A 12,750-nucleotide genomic window follows, 5' to 3' on the forward strand; every position below is an offset into this window, starting at 1 on the left:
ATGAAATTTTTAATAGAAAGGAACCGTTTGCTCTTTGATCTAGCATACAAAGACTTGTTTTCTCATTTTTTGAGTAAAGGGAAAAAAATGCAATTGAACTCCTAGAATTTAGGGAGGAGATATAAGCAACTAGAATTTCCCTTTTAATCAAAGTGATAGGAGAAAGAAAGATGGATTTTTTTTTAATAGAATATGTTATTTATTATGATTTAATGGTAAATTTGACGAAATTGATAAAAAAAATGGTAAATTTATTATAAAAATAATATCTAATTATTTGTTATTATTTCATATGGTCTTGCTTTTGCAAGTAATATCTAATTATTTGTTATCCTATCTAGTTTGGTGGATGCTCGATTTTTTGTCGATTTTTTCCCACCGTTTTAGACCATCCGAGGCTGATTTTCTTATCGTATTAAGTGTTTACAATCACTCCAAATATGTCGTGCTTGAGTTGTGACAGTCTGACAGAGCCAATTATTAACGTGCCATAATGGTTCATTGATACTGAGGCTGAAGCCTTTGTTGTGTTTATGGAGTTTGTCTTTCATCGCATACGACGGGGGTTGTTGTTCCCCCTCCCCTAATGTATGATCCTATTCATGAAATGAATTAATAAATTTCTCTTTAAAAAACATATTACTTGAACTATATATCAAAGAATCGAAGAATTTGATTAATTAATTATTGTTTCATTTTATAAAATAAACTAAAATTATTAAAATGGGATAAATGTGATATCAAAATTACCTTTATATTTTACAATCTTAACACTATTAAAATATAAAATTACTAACTCAAAGTAATTATTTAAAGTCAAACATAGAAAGTCCTATACTTGAAGCAAATGCTACCTCCAAAAATCACTTCTTAGTAAAACAAATGATGAAATAAACTAGATATAAGCTTTTTCAGAATACTGTTAAATCTACACACCAGTTTTGACTTCAGACAAACATATTTAATTCACAGTTGACTTTTTTGTTCATCTCTGAAATGTGAATTAATTGTTGTAGCCAACTCCAAACTAACAAAAAGTAATATCTTCATTAAGGGTCAAATATATATATATCTTAATTCTTTTTCCACACATTTGTCTCCCAATGCGAAATGATGTCAAAGTGAAAATAATTAACATTGATTAAAAAGAAAATTATTTGATTTTAATTTTCAACCCAAATATAATTTGAGATTGAATCACACTAATTGTGTTATTATTAGAATTTTTTTGTAATTTACCAAAATACATAAATAATATCCAAAACTTTTGGACATAGAATTTGACTCAATTGATTTAAACCCATTTCTCTACTATGATTTTCTTTGCACTCCAACACTGAAAAAATTAATTGGCATTCAAATAAATATTCACTATAATCTTTGTGCTTCAGCACAAACATGTTAATTCAACTAGTTATATTAATTTTGGATTGGATCAGTCTAAATCAGATCAATTCATGTTTATGACTTGGTACAATAGCGAATTTTAGCACTTGAGGCTTAAGTTTTTTTTATAAGATTTGGGATTTAATAAGAGTTTTTAAAAATTTTAATAGATCTAATTAAAACTTTCAAAAGTTTTAGAGATTTAATGAGAATTTACAAAAGAATTTGAGGGCTCTAATTAAATTTTCTTAAAAAATTGAAAAACGTAACGAGAACTTTAAAAAATTTTGAGAACCTAATTAATTTTTTTATGAATCTAATGAAAATTTTCAAAACTTTGGGGGGATGCAACTCGGCTCGTTACAATCCACCCTTCCTTAGACATTCTCCATTAGGATTTAGAGTTTTAAGGTTTAAGAATCTAGGATTTAAAATTTGGGTAATTATTTGACAATTTGTGGAGTTTTGAGACTTGTGAATGAAAATTTGTAAGTGCCTTATTTGTTTATATAGTAAATATTTTTTGGGATACATCTCAAAACTATACATGAACTTTAAATCAATGTGCAATTTGATGTATAGACTTTGATTTGGCGCAATCATACACATGAAACTTTGATTGTGGTTCAAATGTATACATGAAACTTTAATTTTGATTCAATCATACACATTTAAAGAAATAAATACATCAATTTATTTATATATTGGATAAATATAATTATTTTTGTATGCAATATAACAACATAAAATGTTGTTATGTCAATAATTGTGTTAATAATTTGTAAGAATTAAATCAAACCAAAATTTCATGTATAAAATGTACAAAATTAAAGTTCATGTATAAAATTACACATTAGACCAAAGTTCATGTATAATTTTAAATTTATTCTTATTTTGTTTATTATACCCTATAAAATAAATTACGTCTCAACCTGTTTATAAAGTTTATTCAAATAATGCATTAGATATTCTTTTTAAAAAAACGAATTAAGATTTAAAATAATAATTAATTGAATCGAATTTTCAAATTTGAATTTATATGGACAACTTAACGTAAGCATAGGGGAACAATTTTATGAGGGATGGCTCATGAAGCCTATCGTTGGCCAGTTATTGCCCACCCTAAACCCTATCCAATAATAATATCACAAAATGTGCTTCAACAAAAACCAAAAGCCAATCAAATCCAAATAATAAAACACATTGGACAGTTAAACAATTTCATATAAAAATCGAAAGCAATTTTCTTTTAGAAGGGAGAGGTCCTTCCAAGATGGGTTCCATAATATATGATTGCAAAAATGTGACCCTCAATCATTGACACCATATGGGGGTTTTGATGAAGGGTTTGCATCACAATTAAATTTTTTTTTTAAACAACTTTGGCATTTCAGAAAAGGGACCTAACATTAATGCCTAACTAAGCACATTCGTTCTTATCCACTCAATCAACATCTTCTTTGCCTTTCACCATAATAATAATAATAATTTTCTTTTCTCCAAAACAAAGATAAAATTTGTATTGGTTTAAGTTGATTAAATGTATGTCAGTAAAAGAGGGAGATGGGTGAAAGGTGTGATGTCCTAAGAGAGAGAAATTCATTCTAATGTCTCTCAATGGGATTTTATATCGAGGGCTAAGGTGTTACGTAGAAGCATCCTATTGGTAGACAGCTCATTCTGTAACATGGTCTTGTAGGATATTGATGTGATGTTATAAATTGAGTTAGTTATAGACGATAGTTGTCTTGTCAATACAAGATCTTTAATAATGGCGATAGATGAATAGTATAGGAAACGGATACATCACTCAACAAAGGTGGTATAACAAATCTAGAACTCATTCTCTTTTGTAATGTAATCGGAAAAATTTTATATATGAAATTAAGACCTAGAAACAATTTGGGGATCCTCATTTAGGTAATTACTTAGTATAAGAGGTTAAGCTAAAATAATTTTGTTATTGAGTTGTATTTCAATTTTTTAAAAATAAGATAAGTGTCAAAATCTCAATTCAGTTTGTGGAGTTAAAAAGTTTCATCCTGTAAATATATCAAATAATAATTTTATATAAATTAATTTTTATTATTAAAGAATCAATAATATTAATAAAACAAATAATATAATTAAAGTAAGTGTAGAACTATTTTATATTACAAAAGAAAAACATAAACTAAAATTTGCATTAAATATTGTATTTTTATGAATATATAATGAAAAATAGAATACAAATATATTGATTTTTTTATAATTATAATTTAAACTCAAGTAAAGATGAAAACCCAACAGGGCATAATTTGGGTTCTTAAATATATAGATTTAATTGAATAAAAAGGTAAAAGAGATATAAAATTAATGAAATTAAGGATTTAAACTAAAATATTTCCAAATTTATCATTTTTATATAATATAGAGAATAAAATCAAATTTTAAAAATTTTGGGGATGGGTACCTCTGCCATTTTAGAAGTAGATAAAATTTAGACATTTCCACAATCACAAACATTTGTCATAATCTAAACCCCATATGATGACATAATGGTTAAAGTGTTTACCGTTTCAAGTGTGATTTAAGTTCGAGTTGTGCTGGTCTTATTTATTATTCAAGATTTACCCTATTCTTGTATTTCACCAAAAATAAAATGCAAAGTAATCCATGTTATTGTCAATTGAACGACATGCATAGAATCTAAGGGTTTTATGTATATTTTGATAATTGAGTTTGATATTTTTTTCCCAATACGATACTTATGTTATTTTTTTGTTCAATGTGGTATTTGTATTCGACAAAAGTTACACATTTTGGTACCTAAAAATAACAATGTTAACTTTTTAGTGTTCAATTTAGATTTTAGAGTTGATTTGATAAAAATTCATAATTAGCTAATAAATTAGCAATTAACTTTATTTAAATCAACCCTAAAACTCAAATTAGATATCATCCATTAGATTGTATTTGAAAAATTAAACACATAATTAAACAAATTCACAATTAACACTAAATTTATCCAATTAACAAAATCATAAAAATTCAAACAAAATAATATTAGCAATTAACTTTTATCGAATCAACCCTACAATTCAAATCAAATATCAAAATTAACCTCATTACCTTTGGGTATCAAAATACATCACTTTTGTCAAAAACAAGTATCAGATTAGACCAAAAATTATATAAGTACCACATTAAGAAAAAATGTCAAATTTATGTACCAAACGATATGTTAAACGTAAAAAAAATTTGATGAATTAACTTTAAATTGAAAACCCAAATATAATTTAAAAAGGATAAACTCAAACATCTCAAAAAAATGTACAACATATTAACTTTACTATTAAACTAAAATCTGAATTAAATTGGTGAAGTGATGAATGACAAATGAATTAATTATGAATGTGAAATTGTTGATCGAGTGGGATGCTTTATGGACCCATATTTGGTAGATGGAAATTAGATGCCAAAGATCGGCTATATCCTAGAAATATAAAGCATATAAGATAAGGATTATTAAATTAAAATAAACGACAACATGGTTGTGATCATAGGGACCCTATTTCATGTTGTATTTTATTGCATTAAAGGCAAGTGATGAAAGGGTTCCAAATAAAAAAAAGCATATTAGCATCAAACATCATGCATATGGTGTGTATTTTGTTTTTGTTTTTTTCGAGATTCTCTTACATTCGATAGTTATATTAAATTTTAATTAAATTTAGAATTAAATTAAATTAAATTTATAAATAAAAATATTTTTTATTTACAAAATTTGTACTCGAGATTTTATTTAAAAAAATTAAATTTATTATAATTTTACATGGTGTGTATTTCATGTATACAGCATGATGGATCAAATCAATTCAAAAGGATGGTGGAGTGGTATCCCCTTTCACCACTTCCCTTTTCCCTATATGGCCATATTGTGATATCCTACAAGGCCACCACCACAATAGCCACTAACACACAAATATTTTTAATAATCAAGACGATACTAATCATAAATTTAGTTCTTTGCTTCAACAAATTAGGGATGAAGTTTATTAATTTATACATCTTGTATGGTTTTTGGGTTTGAGGTTCCATTGCCATATTAATGAGTTGATTCTAATGGCCAAATTTTGATTTAATTTAGTATAATTTTGGTTCCTCTACTTTAATCGACATATATTTAAGTTGTACCTTAATAAGTTGAGTAAAACAATAGTATATTTAAATTAACAAATTTCACTAAAATTAAAAGATCTTATTTAATAGAATTGATGTCGTCTGTCATCTACGTACCTAGTAATTAAATCTTATCAAATTATATTATCGATCTAATAAAGAAACTTAGTCTCTATGATATCCGATGACATTTCACGAATAAAAAAAAAAATGTAGCCTAAGGGAGATCCCCTTAAATACATCTTTGAAGCACAACCAAAGCAGCCAACTAATCTCCTTCTCCAACTCTGTCCCTGTTTTGGACTCCTTTTCTTTTTCATTTCCCTCAGCAAGGGCAAATGTAAAGGAGTAGACAGGGGCTTTGTCTCTCCCCAAAAATAAAAAATTAAATTTTAACCCTCCAAAAATTATTAAATTATAAATTTATATATAATAAAATTATACTTTAATCTTTAAAATAAAAAATATTTAATTTTTAAAAATAATAAAATTATAAATTAATATATGATAAAATTATATTTTAACTTCTTAAAATTTTTAAAAAAATATAAAATCTTAACAATAATACGATTATTAAAACTTAAATTTAAACTACACTTAAAACGATAGATTCTCTAACTCTTACGTCAACACATAAAACATCTATATAGCATACATTAATTGAACATGATATATATTACCTCCAAAAATTGACGCCTTGGGATTTGTGAGAGCCAATAAATCAATCAATCATCAAAACCATGCTCCACGCCACCAGTTAAGAGATCCAAGGGTCAGCATCTAATGACAGTTTGACGTGGCCCACGTTCTAAATATGTAATAAAATAATCCTACTTGGCTAACAAACCAAAAATAAAGTATCAAACAAACCGCCTTTCAAGAGGCGGCTTACTTTATTCACGATTCCAAGAATCAAGACACCCATCCATTTCACGTTTGACACGTGCCAATCCAAATCATACTCACCTCACACGTGCCACCCCATATATTTCTTTACATAATTTTTAAATTATTTAAGTTTTAATTATGATTTTTAATTTTTTAAAAGAGATAAATTTAATTAAATCGAGTCAAATTAATCGAATCAAATTTCAACAAAAATCTTAATTATCACATAACAATTTTTATACATTTTAAGTTAACGTAATTAAATATAAAAAATTAAAGTTTAAATCTCAAAAATAATATTACGAGAAAACATTGCAAGTACAAAGTAGAAGAGTAATAATTAAAATCTTGTTTCATACAAGAAAGTAAAAATCTTCTTAAAATAAGTAAAAGAAAAGAAGCAATCAATCATACAACATACAATCATTTTATTTATTTATAGAAAACCCTTCCATCCTCTTTATAACACTGTTATATTTACATATTCCATTCATTCCCCAATCCCCATTACAATTTGCCAAAACCAAACCCTTATGTACACAATGTGAAGAAAAAACGAAAACTAACCTATTCGACGATGATAAAAGATTTATATTTAAGTCTTCAATTCACATCGATCTCGAATTCGATCTTTGGACAATCCTAATCCTATGCGTGGGGCTTATTTTTCCACTTTGTTCTCCCACTTGTATGTTTTTTGCTTGCTTCTATTTACAAAACACTTGAGAATGGGAGGGGAATGTGACAATGCCGGATCTTTTTTAGGGAAAGAGTTGTGGTGGGGCATTGTGGCCATCACATTGTGTATATGTCTAAACTTTAAGGCTATGGAGCTTTAATATTGTATGATTAGTCCTGCCATTGGAGCTCGCTGGGGAATCCCTTTTCTACGTTTAGCATTTCGGTAATTAACCGAAGTCGGAGGGGGCGTCGATGGACTAAAACTACGAACTTTGTTGTTGTTGTCGTCATTCTTCCTTGGATTACCATGGCTACTACTACTGTATGAATCCTCAGAGTCCGACGATACCATCGCTAGTTGCCTTTTCTTCTTTTGAAAATCCTTTGACGTCCCAACAATCTGCATTTCAATCGCGTCAATTCCAAACTTTAAAATCATTTCGATTTCATATAACTTCCGACGAATTTAAAATTTAAAAGCAGCAGGCAGAGGCTTGACCCCAAAAATTTATGCAATATATGATCAGATTGTATTTTGGCCTAAAAAAAAACTAAATACCTTCCAAAATATACATCATAATATTATATTTTGAGCTCTCAAAATTTTATAATTCAATTTTAGTCCAGGTTCGGGTCTAGATTCAAAATAAATCAGCATTATTGTTGATTACACAGGCGAATAAAGTTGGAGGCAGTAAGGAAAAATGGAGATGAACAATTAAAAAGTAGATGAAAGATTAAAAAAAAAAAATTACCTTGCAACCAAGGGAGCAAAACCGAAAGTTATCAACAAGGCTACGATCACAGACTTCACAAGTATTGATAACACCTTTACCAGGCCTTGGTTGAGGCCTTTCATTGAGGAAGACTACCTTAGCACTGTTTATTACATAAGTTTGAACACCAGATATGTCCAAATATTTTTGTATCTCAGATACCCTTATTACATCATGGTACGAAGATCTCCTTATCTGTTCCAAAACAAAATCACATTAGCAGTCGAGTCAATACCCTGTTTGGATGTTGAGAAAATGTAAGGAAAAAAAAACCAAACCTGAATGTAATTATGATCCCTGTGATAAGCAAGGCAAAAAGAACAAAGAGAACCATTCATACAATCCAAGCAATACATATTGCATTCACTCTTATGAGACTCAATATGAAGCTTGCATTGAACAAAGAATTGTTCTTTCAATAAAGGTTTCAACCATGGCGGCCACTTCTCGTTATTGTTGTCTTCTTCATCAGGTCCACCACCTCCCTATACCAAAAAAAAAAAAAAGACACCATTTTTCATTAACACCCGTTTTTTTTTTCAGTGAATACCCAAATCAAAACACCATTTTTTTTTCATTAAACCACACTTTATAAAGATTTTACCATGATTCTTCTGTTCTTAGGCTTGATTTCACGGACAGTGGATTCTTGATTTTCGATCGCCAGCTTGAACTTAGTTTAAAAAAAAAAAAGAGACTTGTTTTGAAGTGAGATTTTAGAGAGAGAAAATATTGAAAATGGGAATTAGAAGGGGAAGAAGAAGGGGATGTGGTTCTTATCTAAAGCAAAGTCCACACCCGAACCTTAAGTCGGAAGCTGAGTCCGAAGCTAAGTGCGTTGAAGTGCAAGGAACCGACCTCCACCTTCCCTTTTAATTTCACTTTCTTTCATTTTCACCAACTTTGGTCTTATCATTTTATTTAATTATTTTTTATAAAAAATGTGATTAATTTATGTGTTAATAGACACCCATTATTGAGTGGACAATGTTTTCTTTATATGATTAAATTTTAAATTAGTGATTTATGATATTGTCTTTTTCTTTTCTTATTTTAATGTGATGGAAGGATAGATATGAAACTACTTTCAATAGTGAATATATAGCATCAAATGTTTGTATCTATTTTAACATAAATGGAAATCCTATCCACCATTTATTTATTTATTTTTACATGGATTGTGTATATATATTTTGAGAATAAATCTAAGTACATATGTATCAAAGTATAAATTATATGATCAGGTTAGATTATTTTACACGATATTGAAAAAGGTTTAAATATGTATTTTTTTATATATGTGATATTCATATTATATGTATTTACCTTAAATCTTACTCTACTCATCTACATCGCTAATCTAACATCAGTAAATAGATTAAATATGTTGAATTTTTGTTCTTTCATATCCCTCTTCTTTGTTTTGAAGCCTTTTGAAAATTTTAGTTTGTGAAATGTCATTTTATTGATTATAGCTTCACAAAATTTTTCAAAATGAAAGGGAAATGAGGACAGATTGGTGGGAAAAGAAAAACCCAATTCATGAGAGTTTAGGCGTTTGGATTTTAGAGTGTAGAATAGGGAGGAAACATGTTGATATCAAGGTTGGCCCTAACAGCATGAGGTTTGGTTTTGGTCGGTCATATTTCTTGAGAATTATTGCACCATTTACATCATCAAAACACACACACACACACACAAAATAAGAGATATTTTTTTAGTTCTAATTATGGTTTTAGTTTATTTGCTATGTAGAAATTTGTGATTTTATACTCTTATTTTATTTTGATATAGTTTGATTTAAACTTGTTCATGGGTAAGGTTATCTGCCTAAATTTGAAGGTTCGCTCAAATTTTGAGAGTGTTTAGACAAAAATATTAGGTTTAAAAAATAAGTTTAGGCAAAAAATTAAGCTCGTTTAAAATATGATTCATGCTTGGGCTTGAAAAGTTCGATGTGCAACTTATTTGTTAAAAAAATAAAATAGAGAGGAAAAATAGGGGATTTGTGGGGGCAAAGGATCGAGGGTCGAAGAACTATACTTCTTATTTGGACATTGATTATAATAGGGTTGTTTAACTCTTAAAATGTGGGTAGTCGAAAACTTGTTTTTGTTTTTTGTCAATAGTAGCGAATTTTTCCTCCTTTGTCTGTGACTTTCCCCAATAAGAATTTTCTACGTAAGATCTACATGTTCTTATTTTTTTTTCTTATTACTTTACAGTCATTCTTACTACCATTATTACTACTATTATTGACGTATACTATAACAATAAATTTAAAAAATCCACATTTAAATTGTGTTTGAATAATGTCAAAGATTTAGGTAAAATGAGGAAAGGATCCCATCAATCATTCTAGGCATAGTGTAGGAGTTAATTCACTTCACCAATTAGTTGATAATAGATCAAATTCATGAATCATCACTTTCAAATGACACTAAACTACCAATTGGACAAATTGCTTCTTTAGCAGTCTAATTTCATTGTATTGTAACTAAAATTGTCTAAAATATGAATTATTTGTTTGTTATGATTATGAATTTGAGTGGATACAAAATATTTTTTTATTTATAAAAATACTTTTTAGATTATTCTTAATTTCAAACTTGGATAAATTAATTGATCTAAAAATAATATTAATGTCATTATTAATTATTTTAGCTACTCAAATTTTAAATTAAACGAAAAAAAACTATTAAATTGCTTTTTTAAGAGGACAAATTTATGTAATTTAAAAATTAAGAGGTAACCTAACAAAATTCAATTCTAGGAGAGTCTATTTAAATTAAGTTATGAGAATATAGGAATATTTTGATACTAAAATAAAATTTTGAATTTAGTTGACCGACTACCAACATTCTTATTATCCAATAATTGTCAATTTGTCATTGATTGTCATTATTAATCTAATAGATAGCATGTTTCACTTAAGGAAATGTAAACAACCCATTAATTTATACTAAATTTATGGCGAAAAAATTATACAACAAATATATTTATTAAAATTTTTATATAAATTATTAATGTTATTGTACATGTCATGCATGTAAATTTTTAATCGGTCTAATATTTTATTATATTGATATAAAATAATGTATATATTATATTATTTATTAAACAATGAAAGTTTTTACATAAAAAGTTAAAATTTTTATTTATGTCAAATTCAATATGCATGATCTATATGAATGAATGATTATAAAATATGACGGTTAGATCTTCAAAATATTAACTGTACAAAAATATACAGAAAGGGTGTAACGATGTAAGTGAATCCCTCCTCATTATAGATTCTGACCATATCTACTCTTTGTGATATAATATCTAGAACTACCCATAACTCCTCCTCATCCCATAAATAGGAGGAAAATATGCGAACTCACGTTCTTCTGCATTGACAACAATGTCCATACCAGTTGAGTTAAGACTCAATCGGCAACCTATATCTTTAATTTCATAACAAATTATAATTATATGTTTTTTATATAATCTTTATTTTTTACTAATAACACTTTTTTAATCCTTCAATTAGAAATAAAATAAACTTAAACGTGTTCAAATCCACATTCTATACTAATGGAGTAAACGAGAATCCAATTACGTTTGGAAAAGCTTTTCCTTTTTTCTTTTTCTTAATTTACAAATAATAAAACCAATATTTTACGTCACAAAAAGATGAATTGAATGGATATATTCCAGCTTAGCTAATTGATTTATGTAACAAACAGAAGGTTTTAAGCCACAAGTATAAGGTTTATTCCCTTTGATTTTTAATGCTAAGCATTTGTTCCTAAGATATATATTTTCGATAATTATCAATGCAAGAACAAGATGCTCTAAGGGTAAATGGAATATCTAATTAATTAATTGTTCTCAAATTAAAACCCAATCAAGGGCCTCTTTCATAATTTCTTCAATCAATTGAAATTTTCAACTTTTTATAATTTAATTTTTTACAATTAGTTTCTATATTTTTTATTTTGTGCAAATGACCTCTTTTTCTTTTCTTTTCTTTTGGCTTCTCTCTCTATTTTCTTCCCTTCTTCATTTCTTTTAACGTAATTTTTCTATATTTTTCATTTGTTAAAACTATGTTAAAAGAAATGGAGAAAGGAGGAAAGCAGAGGTAGAAGCAAAATGGAATGAAAAATAAAGGGAAAACAAAGGAAAGTTGAAAAAACATAAATAAAAAAATTAAATTGCTCAAAGCGAAAAAATATGGGGACCGATTGTATAAATTAACCTAAATTTTTTTTTCTGAAATGATGATTTAATGTGTCACGTCAGGTTACCATTACACCGTTAATAACTCAGTGATTAAAATGTTACAAAGCGTTAACGTAAGTGATTAAAACGTAACATTTCAAACATAAGTGACTAAAATGTAACCTTGAACTAAATAAAAGTGACTATTTTAATAGTTTACCTAAATTTTATAATTTAAATTAAATACTTAATTTATTAACATTAAAATTTTAATTTATCAATCAATACCTAAATTTAATTTCTTATGTAAAATGATTTAAATATAATAACATGCACTTAAAACACAATGATCAAATGCTACCTAAAATATTCAATATCAATGATCTTGATTAAACAAATAATAATAGGTGAGTAGAAATTACCAAGGTACAAAATATGTTTATAGTAAAATTAATACAATAAAATTTCACAAATCTTTTATGAGATTTCTTGTGAAAGAAGGGATCTAATTATTTTTCTTCCAAGTAAAAAATCACCCAACTATTTATATTTTTAATGTTGGGTATGAAATTTCTTTTAACATGCACATGAAATTTATAACTATCAACCTTACCAAAGGTGTTTATGGGTTCTACATATTTGAGTTAGT

The 12,750-nt window shown here is 27.3% G+C and overlaps 1 protein-coding gene across 1 annotated transcript; it reads right to left on the reverse strand.

The window, feature by feature from the left end:
- Window positions 1-6,843: 6,843 nt before the first annotated feature.
- LOC108480245 (protein RGF1 INDUCIBLE TRANSCRIPTION FACTOR 1) lies at window positions 6,844-8,789 on the reverse strand. The gene is made up of 4 exons (XM_017783158.2): window positions 8,497-8,789; window positions 8,171-8,377; window positions 7,872-8,087; window positions 6,844-7,516 (listed from the first exon to the last, which is right to left on the reverse strand). Exons 1-4 carry the CDS (start codon window positions 8,497-8,499, stop codon window positions 7,271-7,273), a joined length of 672 nt encoding a protein of 223 aa, XP_017638647.1. The 5' UTR covers window positions 8,500-8,789; the 3' UTR covers window positions 6,844-7,270.
- Between the last annotated feature and the right edge of the window lie 3,961 nt (window positions 8,790-12,750).

This window comes from Gossypium arboreum, chromosome 1 (assembly GCF_025698485.1).
Source record: "Gossypium arboreum isolate Shixiya-1 chromosome 1, ASM2569848v2, whole genome shotgun sequence".
In the NCBI taxonomy this organism is placed as follows: domain Eukaryota; kingdom Viridiplantae; phylum Streptophyta; class Magnoliopsida; order Malvales; family Malvaceae; genus Gossypium; species Gossypium arboreum.